At 50.1% G+C, this 21,923-nt stretch overlaps 1 protein-coding gene across 4 annotated transcripts in view; it reads left to right on the top strand.

The window, feature by feature from the left end:
- Positions 1 to 19,931, top strand: part of AKAP13 (A-kinase anchoring protein 13) — a 319,382-nt gene extending 299,451 nt beyond the window's left edge. For all 4 annotated transcript variants that reach the window (XM_088024950.1, XM_088024951.1, XM_028122139.2 and 1 more), the window contains 12 exons: positions 443 to 691; positions 4,465 to 4,541; positions 5,533 to 5,714; positions 5,832 to 5,914; positions 8,315 to 8,509; positions 11,126 to 11,287; positions 11,844 to 11,914; positions 12,338 to 12,382; positions 15,262 to 15,312; positions 16,042 to 16,491; positions 17,261 to 17,594; positions 18,408 to 19,931. In XM_088024950.1, coding sequence (XP_087881076.1) covers positions 443 to 691; positions 4,465 to 4,541; positions 5,533 to 5,714; positions 5,832 to 5,914; positions 8,315 to 8,509; positions 11,126 to 11,287; positions 11,844 to 11,914; positions 12,338 to 12,382; positions 15,262 to 15,312; positions 16,042 to 16,491; positions 17,261 to 17,594; positions 18,408 to 18,457 — 1,949 coding nt within the window. In that variant the 3' untranslated portion in view covers positions 18,458 to 19,931. The remainder of the gene's footprint in view (positions 1 to 442; positions 692 to 4,464; positions 4,542 to 5,532; positions 5,715 to 5,831; positions 5,915 to 8,314; positions 8,510 to 11,125; positions 11,288 to 11,843; positions 11,915 to 12,337; positions 12,383 to 15,261; positions 15,313 to 16,041; positions 16,492 to 17,260; positions 17,595 to 18,407) is intronic.
- The last annotated feature ends 1,992 nt before the right edge of the window (positions 19,932 to 21,923 follow it).

The raw sequence follows: 21,923 nt of genomic DNA, 5'->3' as shown, positions 1-21,923 counted from the left end.
CTTACCACAAGATTGGGTGGTGCTTCCCCCCACTTCTTTCCATGAGTGCTAGACCTGCTGCTTTTTCTCACTTAGCCAGGACTTACGAGGTTCCCTCTTGGCTAACCCTGCTCCTAGGCAGTTCTATTAAAGATGAGGTAAAACAAAGACATAAGTTAAAAAATTATTGCTCCTCTCCCTCCCTAAAATTGTTGGATCCTTATTACTTCGGGACGTGGTATGGAATTGTGTGTTGTGTCTACCAGTGAAAACATCTAACTTTATTTAGAATTAACCTTATGACAGGGATTGGCACGTGAACTTTGGTCTGTTGGCTTCACTCTGCCAGACACACTATCAGCCTGTCCCCAGACGGAAAATGACGGTGTGGGGCGAGGAAGTAGGTTTCCCCCTCCTTGTCTGAACGGATCCATTAAAAACAGGATTATTCCTTCCTTCCAAGACAATGACGTGGAGCAGGAAGATCTGGCTCAGTCCCTGAGCCTGGTGAAGGATGTGATTGGAGCTGTGGACAGCAAAGTGGCAAGTTATGAAAAGAAAGTGCGTCTCAATGAGATTTATACAAAGACAGACAGCAAGTCGATCATGAGGATGAAGAGCGGCCAGATGTTTGCCAAGGAGGATTTGAAGCGGAAGAAGCTCGTGCGGGACGGGGCTGTGTTTCTGAAGAACGCAGCAGGAAGGTTGAAAGGTAAGACTCGTTTTTGTCTTGAGTCTCCATGTACCAGAGAAAGAGCAAGCAGAATTCAGATATTTTTGTTAGAAACCCGCCGCCAGGTTTTTCCTAGGGAGCCCACGCCCGCACATCATACAGGAGCAACAGTCCTTTAATTGTTCTTAATTTTATATCAAAAAGGATGAGGTTGAGATAAATTACAAGATCAGAAACTCCTCCAGTAAGATAACAAGGGAATGATGCAGGTAGGGAAATTGGAAAAAAAAAAAAAAAAAACTAATTTAAAAGCAAAGCAGGGTGGCCCTTCTCGGCACCTGCTCCCGGTGGCCCCGAGGGCGTGCGGACCAGGGGCGGCCCCAGAGAGGAGGCAGCAGAGGGGGGCTGGTGTGTGGGTCTGCGTGTTGCGGCGTGGCCTTCGTGTCCAGAATCGGGAGGAGCGGGAGACCACAGGGACAGGCCCAGGAGCCATGACGCCCAAAGAGGAACAAAAAATCTCGTGCCAGCCAGGAAAATGAAAGGAAGGGTGAAAAGGAGCAAGTTGCAAATAATGGAGAGCCACTGCCCCTGCCCTGGAAGCCAGTGACTGTGTGTCGTGTGCTTTGAGTCAGTCGTCGGTGGTCCCATTCTGCAGTATAGCTGGGACACGTGTCAGTGGCTCGGAGGGCCACGGGGTGAGGGGGCGTGTGTGGAAAGGCTCGGGAGGAGGTGAGACAACAGAGGGAAAAGCCGTTCAGCCGTCGCCTGCGGGCCCTGAGCACTGACCCTCCTCACCATGGCTGTCACGAGGAGTGTGGCCTAGGCCTGGAATCCTGATGTTTTCCCTGCAGCTCATAATAGGAAGACACACATGCCTCCTGAACTGAATGTTCTCAGGGTACCATTGTTATAAACCTTCTGGTGTTATGTGTCTCTTGTGGCAAGATGCTCGTTTTATATTGTGAAGTTCATAATGCAGTTTAAAAAGGCAAAAAAAAACAAAAACAAAAACCAAGTGTAAGATTACTACAAAAACTTGGGCTATTAAAGGAAGGCATATTCCTCTACAGAAACGGGCAACACATTTGGGGTTGGCGTCTCTGGGAACAGGTGCAAGGAGGGAAAGCCCCATCAGGCAGCAATTCAGAGTCTGTGAGATTAAAAACACATCACTTGTTCTGAAGACAGATGGTAGAAGACTTCTCAGCTCCCAAGACCTTAGAGGAAATGTATTTTTAACTCACACCAACTAGATAATTAAAACTTGATGATAATTCATCTCTTTTATCTTCCTCTAAGCAAGAGATCATAAAGGATACTAATTTTCCATTTGGTTTTAATTTTTTCTTTTAAAGGATGAGCTACATCAAGTTAAGGAAGTTACTGTGAGGTTTGTTGATTCATCTATACATCTGATTTTTTTTTTTTTTAAATAAATCTTTTCATCGAACCTGTTCTCTCTAGGCCTGTATAGCAGCTCTGACTTGACCAGCAGCCCTGAGCATGCCCCGGCCCCGGCCCCGGCCCCGGCCCCGGCCCCTGCGAGCTGCATGCACAAGGCAGGCCAGCCCGATGCTGTCAGCCCCGCTGACGTAAAGCCAAGGCTAGGGATGAAATGTGGGCCCCTCTCTCATCTCTCACATGTCAGGAACACTGTAGGCAGCTGCTGCCAGCCAGTAGCCTAGAGTCCAGCTAGCGTCTCACCCGGCTTGGACCAAACAGTAAAGACGTCCCGGGCGATTGGTGGGCCTCAAAGGTGAATGAAGCTGACCGTGCCTAGAAGTTGGGCTCTGAATGAAAAGGCCTGTGAAGAGGTGCTTGCCGCACAGTGCACTGGGTGCTGGAATCAAGAGCTGAACTGAGCACTGGGGGAGGCAGTGCGGAGTGGCATGGAGCTAGTGGTGAAGGATGAAGAGCAGGCGCACCCGGCTCTCCGGCAGCAGAGACAGTGGCAGGGAGGGCTGGGGACATGGGCAGAGAGGGGCCTCGTCCAGATGGAGACACGGACGGCTGACACTGTTGATGGGCGTGGGTGGGCAAAGAATGGGTTCCAGATGGAGGGTTTCCAGCAGGGAAGGGACACAGTAGATTGTTTTCTAGCACAGCAGTGGAGGCAGCGAGGGGGTGCCTTAAAGGACAAGCGGTTCCAGGCCTTTGGGGAGAGACTGGCGACAGACACAGGAGTGCCCCTGCTGCAGGAGCCTGAGTTGCCTGAAAAGGAAGGACAGGAGCCTGTCAGAGAAAAGAACGAGCCCCTCCTGCCTCCAGCAGATGTGTCTCCCTGCTGCATGGTGAACTTGGACTAGGTGATCCCCGAGGCTCCCTCTGTCCTTCCAGCCCCAGTCCTCTGACGCTCCAAGAAACCTGGATCAGGACTCTTCCCGCACTTGGGAAGCGCCTGCCTCCTCTTGCAAGGCCTTGAATTTCCTAGAGCAGCTGCTGCCTGGAGCCAGCACTTGGTTCTTTCCTGTGCACGGCGGTTTATTTATCCACTCCCAAACTAGCAACGACTGGATCCCAGCTGTGAGCATGACGCTGTGGTCAGCCAGTGGCAGCCGGACAGGCTCTGTCTGGCCTGAAGGGCCTCCAGTGCAGTTAGGGGGTGGCGGGGAGCCCTTTCCCGTCAGGCGAGCTCGTGCCAGGAACAGCCAGTCCTGCACTGGGCACCCCTCGGGAGGGCTGGGCTTGTTTTTCTCTGATCCACTGACACTGATCACAGAAGCTTCAGCATCCCATGAAGTGGAAACTTGTTTTGGAACTTTTTTTTTCTTTTTTGGCAGACACCCAAATTATTTACAAGTAAACTGTAAGAAGCTTGTCCGAACCGATAGCGGTCCACAGAGTAGTCGTGCACAGCCTGGTTCGTCTTGGCTGAAAACAGTACCTCCCTAGGAACCAGCTGTGCTTGCTCCCGTTCTCTTCCTAGCTGTGTAGTGAGTCACCAGAGAGGGCCTTCCGGTGGGGGCAGAAGCAGGAGAGAAGGCCTGACCGCCTGGGATGGGGCCGCATAAGTCCTCTCCGTTCTCTCCCCAAGGGGCTGTGGGGGTCGATGACACGGAGGGGCCAGCCTGTTAGCTCTAACTACATTAGGGGCGTACTGGAAGATGCCACTTCCTGTTCTCCAACAGAGCGAGAACTGGTGGCATTTCCTGGATTACTAGATCCAAGTAGGGATCTCACTTTGGCTTTTGTTTCAGTTGAGAGGAAGGACAGGCTGTGTCTGTGGTAGAGGTTGAGGCTGAGTGGGACCTCTTGGAGCCGGGGGACGAGCCATTGTGTTCGCATGTACCCGTGGAATGAGACGGCCTTGTGGAGCCATTCTCTCCTCCTGCGGGTGCGGGGGAAGCCTACCTTGCATTAGACTGAGCTCTTTCGATACATCACCTCTTGGCATCTCTCCGGTCTGCTGTCCCACACCTCTCCCAGTATTAGGATCCGAAGTCGAGGGGTATTATGACCTGAATATTTGGTGGAATATGTTGCTATTACTATCTGTTAAAGTCCTTCCCAGCTTTATTCTTAAAGTATTTTGTTCGTCAAGTCTCTCCTTATGGGATATATCGTTCCAGAATGGAGTACTCAAGCTTTGTCAAGATAAGGCTTTGGTGATAACTACATTAAAAAATGCCTCTAAAAATGTAATGACCCGATGTGGATCCTGCAGAAATGTAAACCCATCCATCACCTTGGAGGAGTGGAGGGGGAGCACTCTCCCGTCCTGATCTGCTCTGTGGGCTGGAGTGCTGAGTTGGCCTCTGACTTGCTTCACTGCTAAGTAACCCTTGTCCTTCCTCTCCTTCCCCACTTCACAGAGGTTCAGGCAGTTCTGCTTACTGACATTTTAGTGTTCCTTCAAGAAAAAGACCAGAAATACGTCTTCGCATCACTGGTAAGCTGAACCGTCAGTCTCCTCTGTTTGTAATGAATAGTATTTGAAACAGCTGGCTTAAGTATGGGGTCGGAACGCTGGATTCTTGCTCTCCCACCCTTTCAACATATTTTGCTCAGGACAGATTCCTCTATTTCCTCAGATACTCTTGCAGTTTTCCACCCCGCCCCCCCAAAAAAACATTTTTCTGTTCCCTCTCAGTCCCTTTGAGAGCCTTGGACGTTTGATCTAAAGAGATCTATCACTGGAGTATTTCTTGCACATTATGCCCTATAAATTGTGCTGATTTATAATGTTGCCAGCCAGAGTCACAGAGGAACCTAGAAGGATTCATCATGTAGGAACCATGTCTGAAAACTCTGTAGATACAAATTATTGTTTCTTTTTTGGAAATCTTTTTCTGTTTGATAAAACGTAGATGAAATAATGAGATACTTCTCTTTATCTTGAATCTACCGTTGTTTGTTAAACCATACGCTTTTTTTTCCAGTCTTACTGAGAAATAATTGGACATATATCACCATCTAAAGTGTACAGAATGATGATTCGATTTACACATATTATTAAATGATCACAATAAGTTTAGCTAATACTCATCATCTCATGTAGATAAAATATAAAGAAAAGAAGGAAGAAATGAAAATAGTTGTTGTGATAAGAACCTTGAGAATATATTTATTTGTACCAAACAGCAGAGTTAGCCATAGTCCTCGTGTTCACGTTACATTCCTAGAGCTTCTTTATCTCACAGCTGGAAGTTTGTGCCTTTTGACCACCCTCCTCCATCTCATTCCCCCTCCCTACCCCTCCACATCTGGTAACCACGAGTCCGGTCTCTTTTTTTCTGTGAGTTTGGTGTGGGGTTGTTTTGTTTTCTTCGATTCCACACGTGAGTGAGATCATGCATCTGGTCTTGCCTTAGATCAGAGTTGTTCTTGAGAGTTAGAATATCGTGTGCCTTTTTTACATTGACCCTCTCCCCTTTTTCCAGGACCAGAAATCAACAGTGATCTCGTTAAAGAAGCTGATTGTCAGGGAAGTAGCACATGAGGAGAAAGGTTTATTCTTAATCAGTATGGGGATGAAGGACCCAGAGATGGTGGAAGTGCATGCCAGCTCCAAGGAGGAGCGAAACAGCTGGATTCAGATCGTTCAGGACACGATCAACACCCTGTAAGTCAAACGCCAGGGCCCATCCCAGCCTCTGTGATTTTATCCTCGAGGGGGCAGTGACCAGTGTCCTCGACATCATGGGGGCTGTTGGTCCATTTCGTTTTGTTTCGGGATTAGGAACAGAGATGAAGATGAAGGAATTCCGAGCGAGAATGAGGAAGAAAAGAGGATGCTGGACACCAAAGCCCGAGAACTGAAAGGTAAAGCTGTGGGAAGCATCCGCGACCTTGTCCGTCGGGGGGGACTGCGAGCGGCTCCCAGGGCAATGCGACCCCTCGGCTCCAGAGCTGTCCTGGCAGCTTCAGAACAGGGTGGTGAGTGGCTTTTAATGAAAGAGCAACTGAACCTGAGCTGACATGGGTCCCAGGTCCCGTAAAACGGCCGTCAGAAGGTGTCTGACCCTAGGTCAAGGGGGTACTGATTCTCTGTTCTCACTTTGTGTTCTTGGACCCTGGTGACATCCTTTGTACTTTGTCACAGAAGAATTTGCTAAAACTCACGGTCATATTTGAGATTCAGACAGAGAGAAGGGTACTTGAGGAAAAGAATTTTCCAGTTAAATCTGTTTTTGTCAGTTACCCCTGCTGCCATGCTGCGTGTCTGCCATGAGTTATGAGGTAGTTCTGGGAGAGGTGTGCTCACCGATTATGCTCGACCTCTGTTTATTGAGTCCCTGCTGTTCCGGGTAGTCTTCTCAGCACCCCTGCAAGACACGTTTGCCGATCCCCGTTGTGCACATGAGAAAGCTGAGGCCCACAAAGGCCACGCTGTGGGTCCAGGGTCACATACGTGGAGCGTGGCAGAGGCTTCTTCTCCCCTGCCTTCTAAACAGCAGGGTGGGTGCTCCTCTCTCTTTGCCAGTGCTTATCGAATGTTCCAAAGTAAAGACCGTGCTTTGGGTAGAAATAAGGCCCAGAGTCAAATAAATGTAAGCACCCGAGGAGTTTGGTTAGTCCTTTAAGCTGGACAGAGCACTAACACTGTGTCTGGGGGTGGGGGGTGGGGAGGCAGATTTAGGCTGAAGCCAGAGTTACACCTGATTTCTTGGCCCACGGTTAGTGTGGCAGGGATGAAAACTTCCTTCTCCTCACATGCATGAAGCCCGGCCAGGCACACTGCTAAGTGCTGGGGGTGCAGAGCTTGCCAAAGCAGCATCCCTGCTGTCAGGGAGCCCCCGTTAGCAAGGAAGACGTATGGAAATGATGGGACGGGACCACAGGCACATCTAAAGGACCAAATCCTGCCTGCGAAGCTGACGCAGGAGCTGAGTCTAAAGCAGTTGCCGCACCAGACGAGAGGAGCAGTTAGGGCAAGAGTGAAAGAGGCCTTGAGTGTGTGTGATGTCGGGGCAGTGGGGGGGGGGCGGCGGTCAGGGCCAGGAGGTGGGGGTTTAGCTGGAAAGGCACCAGGGCTTGAACGGCAACAAGGCAATGATACAATCTGTGTAGCAAAACGTCCATCTCAATTGTCTTCATTGGCATTGAAGCCCGTGGGCGAATGGCTTGAGGGAGTGGGGAAGCCCCTGGGAGTAGAAAGCGGGACTGGGAGGCTCCTAGGAGAGGGGTGGGTGTGGACGGCAGGGTGGAGCAGGGAGACGGAAGCCCTCCCAGGTCCTCGGCATGGCCCAGCTGGAGGATGAAGGGGATGTTGGCTGCGTAAGGGATCACATGCCGGAGGGAGGAGGGGGATGGCAAGAACGGAGAAAAGAGCTTTCTGACAAGCCGAGGACGAGGCATCTAAGTAGAGCTAGCCACAGGCGGGTGGGACTCGATCTGGCGCTCAGAAAAGCGGGCAGGATTCGGGCTGCTTTGCCTGAGTTACCAGTACACGGGAAGTCACTGAAGCCAGGGGAAGGAATATCCCCCAGAAGGACGTGTGTGAGGTGCAGGAGGGCCACCCAGGATGGAGCTGAGAGGAAGCCCCAGGTAGTATTCCATTGCAGATGGCAGGAAGAGAACCAGTGATGTCCTCCAAGTAAGCGGGGGGGGGGAGGTGGGATCGGTTTAAAAGGAGAGGGGAGGGGTGCCTGGGTGGCTCAGTTGGTTAATTGTCCAGTTCTTGATTTCAGCTCAGGTCATGATCTCAGGGTCATGAGATCGAGTTCCATGTCAGGCTCCATGCTCAACACAGAGTTGCCTGGAGATTCTTTCTCTTCCTCTCCCTCTGCCCCTCCCCCTGCTCATGTACTGTCTAGATAGATAGATAGATAGATAGATAGATAGATAGATAGATAGATAGATAGATAGATAGATAAAATCTTTAAAAAAAAAAAAAAAAGAGAGAGGAATCCTCCATGCTGGAGAAGATGAAACATAAGCCTCATTGGATCAGTAATGAAGGGTAGACTTGGAAAGAGCAGATGCAGACGAGAGTGGGTTGAGAAATAAACAGGAGGTAGGGGAGTGGAAACAAAATGTAGGTTTGTTGTGTCAGAAATTCTGATTTTGCCTAGAAAGACGCTGGATGGAGTTGCCCCCGCGGTGGGAAGGGGGCTTGGGGGTGGAGCTGTGTTGTGTGTTGTCCCACCAGTGACCACAAGGTGGCACTCATGTCCTGGTTCTCTTACTAAACACCAGCCCTTTCCTCCATCCTCCCCGCAGAGCAACTTCAACAGAAGGACCAGCAGATCCTCCTCTTACTGGAAGAGAAGGAGATGATTTTCCGAGACATGACTGAGTGCAGCACCCCCTTGCCGGAGGATTGCTCCCCGACTCACAGCTCTAGAATCCTCTTCCGCTCCAACACAGAAGAGGCTCTCAAAGGAGGACCTTTAATGAAAAGTGCAATAAATGAGGGTAATTGCCCCTCTTAGTCTCTTCCCAAAGTGCTTTATGCACTAACGTTACCTACCAAATTTTACTTTTCCATTGTAAAATAAAGTACAGGTACAGGAAACAACCCAAAACAAATATTTTGCTTCGTAAATTACTATCAGGGGAACCTCCTTGTAACCGCTTCCCAGGTCAAGAAATAAGATGTGGCCAGACACCCCAAAGCCCTTCCACATGTTCTGTCCCCATCAAAGCTCCCTCCCTCCTTCCCAAAAGGAACAGGTACTGTGACTTACACGTTTCCATTCAGTTCTATGGCCAGGGGCCTGTTTGTAGACACTAGAGTCTTGCTTGTGTTTTTTTATAAGGCCTTTCCAGATTCCTAATTTCCAGGCCTCCCCACCATCCCTTTCTTTTCCACATAATTTATCTTTGAAGAATCTGAGCTTTTTGACCTAGAGTGTCTCTCAGAGTCCAGCTTTTATTCACACAGGGCTTCTGTTCATCTGTCCGATATGCTAGTTCCTTCAGATTTTGAGCTGGATACGGAGGCTTAATTACTCAGGCTTGACCCCCCCCCCCGGTAAGCTGTGTTCTTGGAGTGTCGTGCTCCTTTATCGGAGGCACAGGATAGCTAGCTGTCTCCTTCTTTGTAACATGCAGGAAAAAGAAGATAAAAGGATAGATACTGGATTTTTTCCCCTTTATTTACCAATTATCAGGATAGTGAATTGCTCTGCAGTCACCCTCTAAGGGTGACCTGTACTTTTCAGGTATTCTTACAGACTCATGAATTTAGACCTGTTTGATGGTTTTCAGGTCACCGCAGTGATTATCCATACTAAACATTCAGAATGTCCTCTATTTGCCAACCAGCGCCTCTTTGTTTGGCTTCCAGGAGCTTCTGACCTGACCCCAGGAGTTTCTGAGAGCTTCGTTGCTCTTTGGTACATTAAGATATTCTAGACTCACTTTGTTTTCTGCCCAGTCTAGAGTCCTTTCTCTAAGGAACTCTTGTATCTTTTCCTGGGAAATGCTATTTTAAGACCACAATCTGGGCAGCAGGGATGGTCATTGCTGCTGGGTTTTTCATTACGTCGTTTGTCATTTTGGACGTCTGGAGCTCATCCTTTAGTAGCTGTCTCAGGAAAGGCTCGTGAGAACACTGCACCCTATGTCCTTGCACACTGCTAATAATTGGTGCCGCATAAAGCTTGGAAGTCGGCTCTGTGGGATATGAAATCCTTGGTTCACACTTTCTTCCCTTGGGTATCTTAATTGCTCTTAAATAGTGTTCTTCCTTTTTCTCTGGTGTAAAGCATTCCTGTGAGAGTGTAAGTCCCATGCCTCCTGCCTAGGCTACTTTTTCAAAATGCAGGTAGTTTTACTAGCATACACCTTATGTTGGGGTTGTTCTGGGTTGATGTTCTCAGGGTCACAGCGTTCTAATTTGATGTGGTTTCAGAGTTTTCCGATTTCAGAAAAGTATTCTTAAATTATAGCTTTTAGTATTTTTCCTCTGCCCTTGTCTGGATTCTCTTCTTCAAGAGCTCCCGTGATCTGCATGCTGGACCCCTCTGCCTGTCCTCCGTACGCCTTGCTCTCCTCACGCTTTGTATCTCTTCATCTTTTTCATGTTTAAGTATTCTTCCTTCCACCTTCTGGTAAGTCATTTTCTGTTGGGTTTATTTTGCTCTTATCTAGTTTTCCTCTCTAAAATGATCGTTTCTCTTTGTTTCCACTCCTTGGCGTCTGTGTTTCCCGATTCTACCCTCGGTTCCTCCATGGCCGTGTCCTCCCCTTGCAGTAAGTAGCCCGTCCACTTCACGGACACGTCTCTCTGAGGTGCTGTTACCCCACGCGGGGACTCCTGCCCCCCCCTCGTTCGTTCTCTCGCTCTCTTTTTTCCTTAGCGTTGTGTGGGCTTTGACTTGGATGTTTCCTAGTTGCTCATTTTTACATGAAATAAGTTTCCTAAGTTTTTAGGTTCAGATACCTTTTCTCACTTCACAGGACTCTCTCATTGTTTCCATGGAGTGTTTTGTTTTGTGTGTTTTTTTTTAAACACGATGGCTTATCTTCCGAGATTCTTTGCCTCTGTTTCCCTCCATTCCATCTGGCCGCCTCTGTTGCTCCTCTCCAGCTCAAATTTCATTCCACTTTTAGCACTTTCTCCTTTCTGGGGGATACTGCTCTAGAAAAGAAGCCTTTCCGGTCAGATTTGAGAATTCCAGTCCTTACGCTCCTCTGGTCCCTTGAACTCACTTTGTCAGCGGGAAAAACCCTGCTGGTTTTAGCACTGCTCTCAAATTGGCCCATCTTACTTCCTAGGGAATTCTTTTTGGCTACTTTGGGTCTGACTCTAGAAGGTCATGCCCCTTCCAGTAAATTACTGTCTCCCCGTGCCCTTCGAATTTCCTAGACCTCGTGTAAATAAGGCTGAAGGCTTCATCTGTGCATTCCCAGTAAAATCCAGTTACAACACATATCCTGAGCTGAGACCTTTCTCTGAGCAAAGGAAGTCACCTAGTCACTCTGGAATTTTCTGATCGTGCTCCCTGTACGTGTGTATTTACTGTGAGATTTTCCTTTTCTCGGTGGAAGATGAAGTGTCACTTTTGCATGTTTCCTTTTTTCCAGTGGAGATCCTTCAAGGTTTGGTGAGTGGAAGCCTGGGAGGCACGCTTGGGCAGGTTGTCAGTAGCCCTGTTGAGCAAGAAGGCATGGTTGGTCCTGTTTCCTTGCCCCGGAGAGCAGAGACCTTTGGAGGATTTGACAGCCACCAGATGAATGCTTCAAAAGGTAAATGATTTAGGGGCCCCTGGCTGGCTTCATCCGTAGAGCATGCGACTCTTGATCTCAGGGCCGTGAGTTCGAGCCCCACATTGGGCCTAGGGCTTACTTTAAAAAAAAAAAAAAAAAAGTAAATGATTTAGAACCCATACTCCTGTAGGTGACCCTTGACTGTTACACACAACCAAGAATGAGCTCATATTCTGGTAGCCGCATCTCCTCTGTCCCATTCAGTCAGTAAAAGTTTCAGCGAAAGAGTTGTTGGCTGCTAAAATACTCAAGAACCTCTGTCAGTGTCACGCTTATTTTGAGTAATAAAAAGCAATTTCCTGGGATCTCAGCTAAGCTGTGGCCAAAGAAGTAATAATACTCGTTTTTCCTTTCTGCTTCTAATTCTTCTGTGGCCCTAAAATTCTTAATAATCACTGAGCTCCCCTCAGGTGGCTTCCCCCTTTCTGGCATTAATAAGATGCAGGAATACCATATCCCTAAGCTATATATGTTGTATTCTTTTCTTGGCCGATGTGTTCTACAACTTAAAACAAAACACCCTTGTTTGTTTCAGGAGGTGAGAAGGAAGAGGGGGAGGATGGCCAAGACCTGAGGAGAACCGAATCCGATAGTGGTCTGAAAAAGGTACTTTTCTAAAGCCTCTACAGCCATAATCTTTGCAGTTAGTCCCCTTGGATCTTGTTTTGGATGCCTGACTTGCTGTCATTTCCTACTTCGAGAGGAAAGCACATTTTGAAACGAACCCTACAATTAGAGTCCCATGTTCCTGGCCGTTAGGCCTCTTGGGCTAGAACCCTGTGCTTACAGCCCTGGCTCCCCTGCCCCCCGGCATTAAGAGCTTTGGGTCAGTGACCCACGCCAGCCTGGACTCTCTAGGGGCTTCCGCTAAGTCCAGCCTCAAACCTTCATTACCCTACAGCGGGAGGCTGTGGTGGGAAAGAACGAAAATGGGAAGCCCAAGCATAATTGAGACACACATTAAATATTTATGCCTGAGGATCTTCTTTTTTTTTTTTTCTTTTTAAATGCATGTTTTTTGTTTTATAGGGTGGAAATGCTAACGTGGTATTTATGCTTAAAAGAAACAGTGAGGTAAGGGCATTATGAGCTATGTATAAGAATAGGATTTTGTCGTAATTGCTAGGCTAGGAATGCTCATCTGTGTTTTGCTGTTACGAACAAGCTGACTCCTGGCTTCCATCTGTACACTTAGCGGTGGTGTCGCCATTTTCCTTACCTTGCTGTTTCCCTGGCCCCCGGGCCATCATCCTGGAATTGCGCCAGACCGTGGCCTACTAACATGGCCTCGGCATCTCTGTCCCTGAGAAGCAGGCCTCTTGCTTTCTGGGAACATGCGCTGCCACGCCTGCTTGCCTGGCACACGAGCCTGGCGCCAAAAGCCACAAGTGTGGGCCATGGCACCTCAACTTGTGGGCCACTCTGCATAGTAATAGCCTATCCTGCGAGGACTCAGGTTGCGTTTTCTTCTTTGAGCGTTGTGCATCACTCAGAAAGCAGCCTTGGTGTCCCTCTCGTTGGAGAGCAGGCTCTGAGGGGGTCTCCCTCCCCTGCCTCCGTTCAGGTCTGCTGACCCTGCCGGAGAACTGTGCCGCTGTCCCTGCTCCTTGCTCCTGGCCGGCAACCCCTATTCCCCAGGCCACCACCCTCTCCAGACTTGTGTGGCTCGGAGCGCGGGCGCGCGCGTGCCTAGATATGGGACAGTGGCTTTGTGGGGCATCCCTCTCAGGATGCCATTGTGTTTCTTCTTGCTTTTAACATAATATCTTAAGTCCCTGAGGAGCTTTGTTTTACAATTTTTAATTAAAGGGAACTTTCCCCTTTTGCCCCCTAAGACGCAGAAGGGTGTTTTTCGTTGGGTGGCATTGTCGTGTAAACACTGCATTCTGAAGGCAGCCCCCTCAGTGTGTTTGCCTTAAACGAAATAAAGTTACTCTCACACAGACTAGTACTCTCTGTATCTCCTGTTCGAATGAAATTTCACCCATATTTTTCTGTTCGGTGACTTTTCGCCCATGTGTTTCGTGACAAGGGTCAAGGAAGAAAGTACCAGACCCGGGCTTTTCAGGCATTCCAGCATGGATAATACACTGCGGAAGCCCAGCCACAGCCTGCTGGTCTTTGGTGACCTCTCTCTGTTTTTTAAGAATATTAATATTCTTAATTAATATTAAGAGTAAACTGAAAAGAGGAGTAAAAAGTGTATTCTCAGAAGAGCTAAGCCTGATAATTAGGTTTTTTGTGTTTTGTTCTAAGTACAGTTGAATAACATGGATTTGAACTGCAAGGGCCTACTTAATATGCAAGTTTTTTTCAATAAATATAGTGCAGTACTATAAATGTGTTTTCCTTATCGTTTTTCCTAACGTTCTCTTTAGCCTACTTTTATAAGAATACAGCATATAATACAACATATAAAGATATGTGTTAATCACCTATGTTAATGGGTAAGACTTCAGGTCAACAGCAGGCTATTTGTAAAGTTTTTGGAGACTCAGAAATTATACGTGGATTTTCTACTGTGCAAGGGAGTTGGTGCCCCAAGTCCTATGTTGTTCACGGGTCACCTGTATTATAAAAGGAATATGTGGTCATGGTAGAACGTTTGAGAAATGTTCAAAAACAAAAAAGAAAAAAATGAGTAAAATAATCCCACCACTGAGGAATAACTACTGTTAAATGTTGGGTGTTTATATTTCCACACAACATAGATTTATGTGTCTAAGTTTGCATGAGTGTGAATAGTACAAAAATAGTTTTGTGTCATTTATATCCATGCCCCCTGGAGCTTCGTGTCCTTTTTTCTCTCAACACATTCGAAGCATTTCCCCAGGGCCTTGTGTGCACAAGCATGCTCTTTTAACAGCTGCACATTGCTCTGTTGTGTGCCATGGCTTAGTTCATTCTTCCTCTGCATCTTCATGTGGGATCTGACGCAGCAGGAACAGCCTGGTGCAGCGCTTCTGCGCTCTAGAAAGAACTGTGTGCGGCGTGCGCCCCTTCCCTCCGTACAAGGCCATTCTTGCTTTCACCAGCATTGGGAATGGTCTGTTTTTAACTGATGTTTTGTTGGTTTCATGAGTGCAAGTGGTGTTTTATTTTTCATCTATTTGATTTCAAATAAAGGTGAATCATTTTTAATAGGTCATATAATTGACCATTTATATTCTTCTTTTGCAAACTGCTGTTTCTGTTGCCTTTTTGCTTCCTAGGGTATTCATTTCTCATTGATCCACGGGAGCCTCTTCTTTTTTTTTTTATTTTTTATTTTTAAGTGAAGGGGTTTTTCCTTTGGCTTTCTGTTCAAAGTGTCCCTGCATTTTATATTTTAATTTTATGTTTCACACAGTGGCAAGTGAAAGTACATCTGTGGCTGCTTGCCTTGCTTCTTCGAAAAGCCTCTGTTTCACGATCAGAAGAGACATTCTCATATTTTCCACAACTCTCTTGTGGTTTTTTGTTTGTTTGTTTGTTTGTTTTACACTTAACATTTTAATCTGCTTGAATGAATATGTTTTGTGTGAGCCAGGATCCCAACTTAATTTTTCCCAAAGATTTAGCCCGTTTTCTCAGAGCAATTTGTTGAATATTCTTTCCTTCCCCATTGATTTAGGAATGCTACTTACATACTGAATTCCTGTGATTTGCTCTGGGCTTTCTGTTCTGTTACGCACACCATTTTTGCACCACTCATTTTAGAGAGTTGGAGCTTTATCATGCCTTTAATGGGTGCTGATGGCCCTCCTGCACAGTTGTTCCGTTTGCTTGATCTTGTTTTGTATCTCTTGGCCATCTGTACCTGCTTATTCTTTTTGGTGCTTTCAGTCTGGAAACGTTCCATTCAGACGCAGGCCCCTTGCTGTGTGTGTATGGGTTAGGCTCAAGACGTGACACGGTGTAGTGGGTTCCAAGACTCCGTCCTGAGGTGATGTTTCCATTGCCTCCTTTTGCAGCAGGTTGTCCAGAGTGTCGTTCATCTCCACGAACTCCTCAGCACGCTGCAGGTACGGGCCTTTGTCTTTCACCCCTTCACTTACTTGTTTTAAGAGAAACCATAAGGGTATTGTGGGCCTGGATCTTTGAGGTCTGTGAGCTGCTCGTGGGTAAAATGGGGCCCTCCGTCAAGACAAGACTGGCTGTCATGATGAGAAAGGGTACAAAATGCAGTGCCTAGAGTGTCATTGACCTCATAATACAGAACTGATGAACAATTGATGAATTGATGATGGCAGACTATGTATAGGTGCTCTTGGTAACCTTAGCGCAGAGCCCATGAAGCCTTAACAAGGTTTGGGTGCTTTATTTAGCATGATTGTAAGTTTCCATATCTCCCTGTAGTGTGTGGATAGGGAAGTCCTCCCGGAAATAACTGCTATTTAGCATTTTCTGGGAATTATCCTTAAATTCTGCGCACTTCCTTTCTCGAAACTGTTAAGAGATCCAATTCCTACTTCCTCCCACCTCCAGAACATACACAGCCCCCACCCTGGGCAGTGTCAACAGCATGTGAGCAAGTGTAACAAGACTCTGGGTCCCCACACAGTTGACATTTTGTGGGCTAAGTGCCCCCCCCCCCGGGGGGGGCGCGGGCACGGACTCCAAGGTTATAGTGGAGCAGTGCGGACCAGACCCGCCTAAAAATGAGGGGAGAGCTGTGCTCTGTCCCTGGGCGGGGGCGGGCTGGATCGGTGGCACCTCCCTCCTCCGCATGTCCCCCCCCCCCCCCACCGCAGGGCGTGGTGCTGCAGCAGGACAGCTACATCGAGGACCAGAAGCTGCTGTTGGCGGAGCGCGCACTCGCGCGGAGCTCGTCGCGCCCCAGCTCCCTGGTGGAGCAGGAGAAGCAGCGCAGCCTGGAGAAGCAGCGCCAGGACCTGGCCAACCTGCAGAGGCAGCAGGCGCAGCACCAGGAGGAGAAGCGGCGGCGCGAGCGCGAGTGGGAGGCCCGCGAGAGGGCGCTGCAGGAGCGCGAGGCCCGGCTGGCGCAGCGCGAGCAGGACGTGCGGCGGGGCCAGCAGGAGCTGGAGCGCGAGCGCGACGAGCTGCAGCACCGGAAGGGCGCCTACCAGTGCGACCTGGAGAGGCTGCGCGCCGCGCAGAAGCAGCTGGAGCGGGAGCAGGAGCAGCTGAGGCGCGACGCCGAGCACCTCGGCCAGAGGCAGGCGGAGCACGACGCCCGGCAGGTGCGTGCGGGCGCCCGCCCGGAGGGTTGCGGGCAACGAGGGCCCGCGTCCTGAGCACGGGGCGGCGGGCAGGGGCTTCCGTGGGCGTTCGGGAGCACGCACACCCGTGGCCGACCGGCCTGACGGTGGACACGCTCGTCCCGTGTTGCCGTGTGTCTGACAGACTGACCTGGGGCCCGGAGAGGAAACTCAAGTAGCACCTTCCGGAGGGGCGGTGGGTTCAGCTTCCCGCAGAGGCGGTCAGGTGTCAGGTGGGGGCGGCCGGGAGCTCAGCAGAGCCCCCGCTGAAGCCGCCCCCCGCCCCGCGGCCCCGATCAGACGGTGCTCCTCTCTCCCTGGGTTTCACCTCCGACGCCCCACCACCCTCTACCCCGACAGGCTCCCGTAGCCCCTCCGCCCTGAAATAATTCTCCACAGCCCTGTGTGAATCAGTCTTCACCTAAGCAGCTCTCCCGTTTCTTAAGGGGATGGGAGTTCTCTTCTGAGCTGCCTCATCGAAGGTACTATTAATTCTTTGTGGTGCTGACGTTAAGTACGTGTAGTAAAAATAGGAATGGCGTCAAGGGGGATACCTGTAGCCCTTTCCCAGGTACTGCGTGGGGAGGGCTAGTCAAGAAGTCCTGAATCCTGTCTAGTGAGTGCCGTGGCGTCCAAGAAGTGGGTACACACCGGGCTGATGCCCCCCACTGTTGACCTGGGCACGTAGTGAGCAGGCCCTGGGGATGCCGCCGGCCCCTGACTTAGAGCCTCATGTTTTGACCGTGTGCAGGTGTCACATCAGCACACCAAGCTGCTGAGGATCCCATCCTTCCTTCCGAATCCTGAGGAGTCCCCCTTGCCATCTGCACCTTCGGTCGCCAAATCAGGATCCCTGGACTCAGAACTCTCGGTGTCCCCAAAAAGGAACAGCCTCTCTCGGACACACAAAGATAAGGGGCCTTTTCACATACTGAGTTCCACCAGCCAGCCAAACAAAGTGCCCGAGGGTCAGGGCCAGACCCCCGTGCCCGCCTCCACCTCCACCCGCCTGTTTGGGTTGGCTAAGCCAAAGGATAAGAAGGAGAAAAAGAAGAACAAAAAAGGCAGCCGCTCTCAGCCTGGTGGTGAGTGACACATGCCAGGTCTCCCTACGGCCATGTTGCTCCTGGATCCTGAAGGGCGGGCAGGGTTAAACCGAGGGTGCCACTCGACTGTGTCAGAGCTGCACCGCCGTCCCCCCGAGCCCACTTGCTCTGCCTCTGGAGGGCTGTCTGGACTCCCACTAAGAACACGGACTCCCCGGGCATTTCGGACCCCCCCCCCCACCGTGTGCACGCGGGTGCCAAGGAGAGCACGCGGGTCTCCGTGTGGGGGCATCTGTTGTTACCCAGCTGAGGGCCTGACACTCACCTCAGTGAAGACTAACGTCTTCCCCGCTTTTCTGTAGGCCTAGTCCAGTCATCGGTATAACTAGTGCTTGGTGAGCATTTCCCAGGGTCTGATTACTCCCGCAAGTGGCTGTGTGAAGTAGGTGATGCCAGGCTCGTGATTAAACCCCACTAACCGAGGCTCCCAGTTTGTGCAGCCCTTTCTCCTAAGTCCTCCCTCTGTTCCTTCTCCTTAGGATTGCTCCCTCCCATCTCTGTGGGAGATGAAAGAGAAGTTTCTGTCTCTGGGCCTGTTTGTGTGTGAATAGGAGGTCCAGTGCTTTGTCAAGTTGAAGGGACCAGGGGACAGCAAAGGGTGGCAGAGGACCTCATCTACTAAACCAATCAGGGAGCCCCAGTGGGGGAGGTGGGGGATGGGGGGGTGGACTGCCCACCCGGCCAGCAGCTGTTGCATCCCAGAAGACTCGGGTTGAGGAGGAAGGGAAGGGAGTTCAAGGAAGAGAGCAGTTTTTTTCTGAAGTTCTTTCTCCTTGGTTTCCCCTTTCCCAGATGGCCCCGCGTCAGAAGTGCCCGCGGAGGGTGAAGAGATCTTCTGCTGACCCTGCCCTCTGCCATGGCCACTGCCTCGTGTCCAGCCCTGCCTCTCCTGCTGTTCCTGGGGGTGGTCTCTTACCTTGGACACCCGAACTGCCCCAGGTCCTGGACCAGAGGGACAAATGGTCTCGAGTGTCAGGGTGGGGCAGGAGACCCAGGATTGGCGGCTGCCGACGGCTCCCGGCTCGGGGCGGCCCTACTGAGGATGTTACACTGAAAGTAGGTGGCCCCAGAAGTCCAGGCGATGGTTTCGGACATGTCAGGAATCTCTAAAGGCTGAAAGAAGTTTCCAAATAAGGTCTGAAATCCTACCTGCCTTTTATTTGAGGGACATAAGCAACAAACAGCAGATAGTTTGGATTTGGTCTGTGTACATAGAGTTACCCGTCTGCATATACACATGGGCCGTGCCAGAATTAGGCGCCCTCTGTAGCAGGGGCCTGGTCAGCTTGACGCAGGAGGTGCTGCCTGGCCCTGCGCCGGGAGCACACGGGCGCTCGGCCCGTCCCCCCCCACCCACCTTGTCCTCCAAAGCGGTTTTCTCGTCAGCCTACCCCGTGCACACCTCCCCTCTTTCTGCATGTATTTCTCGATCTTAGAAGGGCTGGCAGGCATTTGTGAAAACCAGTGAGAAAAGGCATGATGTGTTCAAAAAACATATATACACACACACACACAAACGTGTGTGTGTGTGTATATATGTGATCTGTACCATCTTGATTTTGGTGTTCGTCATTAAAAAAAAAATCTAATTTTAACATGAAATCCAAAGAAATAGACTGGCTTTCCAAGATGTTTGCCCACATACTCTAGGCACAGATGCAGTAAAGCAGTCTCCTCGTCCTTACTCCTGCATTGTGCCACTTTCTGGTTGTCACTGACCCCCGGCCTCCGGCACCATCCCAGGGGAAGCCACTGCTCCACAGCAAGGTTGTCCCCACCCCTGCACTAGGACAGGGCCCCCGGCCCCTCTCATTTTTATACCAGGACAGCCTGAGAGGGAGCTGGCCCAGGTGTGGCTGGGAAACGTGCTCATTCAGTATTAGGAGGTCAGGGCAGAATTTGATTTCTTAACCCATTTTCCAAATCTAAGGGTCTGTTGGTTATTGTACCCCACCCCCTCGAAGGTGCCAGATGCGGCCTGCTTTCTCTGCGCTTTCCCGCACCGTTGGTGATCTGTATTTGCTTGAGGCTCGTGAGCAGCTGCTGGGAGCAGGCCGGTTTGTGGAGTTCTCTGAGGCCCCCTCTCCCTGCTGGACTCACTGCTCCCCTGTGAGGGGAGACCCTGGAGAAGTCTGTGCTTTCGGTGTGCCCTTCATTCCTGCTTCTCGCCCCTCAGGAGCATGGGTCTTTGAACATACTTTTTAGAAAAACGAAATCTGTAACTTGGTGCTTGATGAATTGCAAGCTGGCCTTGCAGATGGAGATATTTATCTTTCAGTTTATTTGAAAGAGGTCTGGTTTAAAATTTTTAGCTTAGATTTGTTTATTTATTTGTGTGTGTGTGTGTGTGTGTTTTAAGCCCTACGGTTTCAACTGTGTGATCCATGCAGAACATGACCAGCCACAGTGCTCCTCCCTCCTCAGTGTCTGTCAAAGTGCGTGAGGGCCCAAAGGAAAATGAAAGGGGGATCCATTCCCTTCCTCCCCTCCCCCCACCTCCTTCTTCCATCAAGGGATGTCGTCGTCTTGCATGAGTCAAGAAACTAGCCACCTGTGAGTTACGCTCACCTGTTTGTCACAGAGATTTCTTAGCCTTCAGAAACACTTTAAGAACAAGACCAGCTAAGCTAATCATCTTTTGAACCCTGATGTAACCCCCCACACACACCCCCCCCCCGAACCCTAAACAGGGAAAAGAGCGGTTACTTCCTTGCTCGGGCCACACGGCCACGCCTGCGCTGGTTTTCCTCAGATGCGCGTGGGGCCCAGCTGTCCGTTCTCGTCACCAACTGGAGCTCCCCTCTGGGCTCGCTGTCCCACGAGACGTGGGCTGCTGGAGGGAATGGCACCGGGGAAGGAAGCTCCCTCCCTCCTTCCTCGGTGTCCACGTAGGCCAGGCCACACTGTTCTTGGAGCCTGCACCAGGAAGCCCTGGGTGCTAACAAGCTGGGCCCTCTTCTCTCCAACAAAACGCTGTGGACCCCGAGTTTCTGTCCACGGCTGCCCAGCCTTGAAGTTGCTTTGGTGGTGGTGCTTGTTTAAACGGAGGCTGCACCAGCACCCACCCCCAGTCACTTAGCTCGGGCAGGTTCTGGTTGGACAAGTGTAGAATCAGACTTGGAAAGTAGCCTCCTGCTTCCACACCACTGCCCACCTTCATCCAAAATCGAGTCTGCAGTACAGAGAGACAACTGCTTATTAAGAGCCATGCTTTGACATGTCTTCCTCCTCCTCCCCCCACGCCCCACCCCCCACCCCCCACCCCCCACCCCGGAAACTGAACTCCAGGGACTTCTTTGTCATGCTTGGAGAACTACCTGGGTTGTTGCTGCTTGTGCTTGTGACCTTGGGAACTGCTCTGGTTCCAGAGGCGGTTCCCTGTTGTGTTCTCCAGCAAGCTCAAGAAAGAAGATGCCGGGCTTTGTGGTTAAGTTTTAGGGGGACAGATAGAGACACCAGCCAGAGTCCCCAGATTTCCAGAGTCTAGTGAAGTTCCTGGAAGGAGGCTCAAAAATTCTATCTCAAAAATGCTATCATCTCAGAAGTTGTCATCCCAGTTGGGTGACGTGCACTTTAAATGCTCTCATCTGTTGGCTTCGTTTTTGAGACAATCAGCTATGTGAACTGTTTTCTTCTTTGAAAACGGAGAGGGTTAAAAACATGCAAATTGCCATAATTCAGCCTTTGCCAACATTCCATTCTCTACCCCCGTGAGAGCGATCTGTGGAGAAGAAATCCTTATCAAGATTTTTTTATTATTTTTTTGAAAAGGTACGAATCTTACCTTTCTCCCTGTTGTGTCTCAGGGTAGCATCACTAAAGTTGTCTCTTTGAGAATAGTTCTCCCTTATTCTCTTCCCGAGCCCCTAGTAGCAGTAAGCACAAATTTTCAAGACCCTTGGGGTTTGTTGTCCCTTTCCTGGGAGGGGGGCAGGTATGGGGGTGCGGGGGTTTGATAAAGTAAGCTCTGCCTTAAGTGAAGGGCAGAACCATACCTTAGAGGCCAGGACTTGATCCAGAAGTTGCTGTGCACAGAAGTACTTGATATTTCATTGCTTGGTCTCTCAGTGGCTTTTCCATGGCCAGTTCTTTCTTCCCGAGGATTTTGGTATTTGTCGGGGAGGGCTGCAGTCCACTCCAGTGTTGATGGGTGACTGGTTGCACCCAGGCCAGCCGAGCCCTGGGAGGAACGGGTGAGTGGGCCTCAGTGGCCATCCACAGGGTGGGTTGGAGGGGACTCCAGACTCTGCCAGAGGGGATCGACCTCCTCCCCCCCCCGCCCCCGCCAGGCTTGGATGCCCTCGGACT

Source organism: Eumetopias jubatus, unplaced genomic scaffold (assembly GCF_037043125.1).
Source record: "Eumetopias jubatus isolate StellerSeaLion01/CBP00866 unplaced genomic scaffold, mEumJub1_p1.0 scaffold_7, whole genome shotgun sequence".
NCBI classification, from domain to species: domain Eukaryota; kingdom Metazoa; phylum Chordata; class Mammalia; order Carnivora; family Otariidae; genus Eumetopias; species Eumetopias jubatus.
This window is presented reverse-complemented; position numbering and strand designations above follow the sequence as displayed.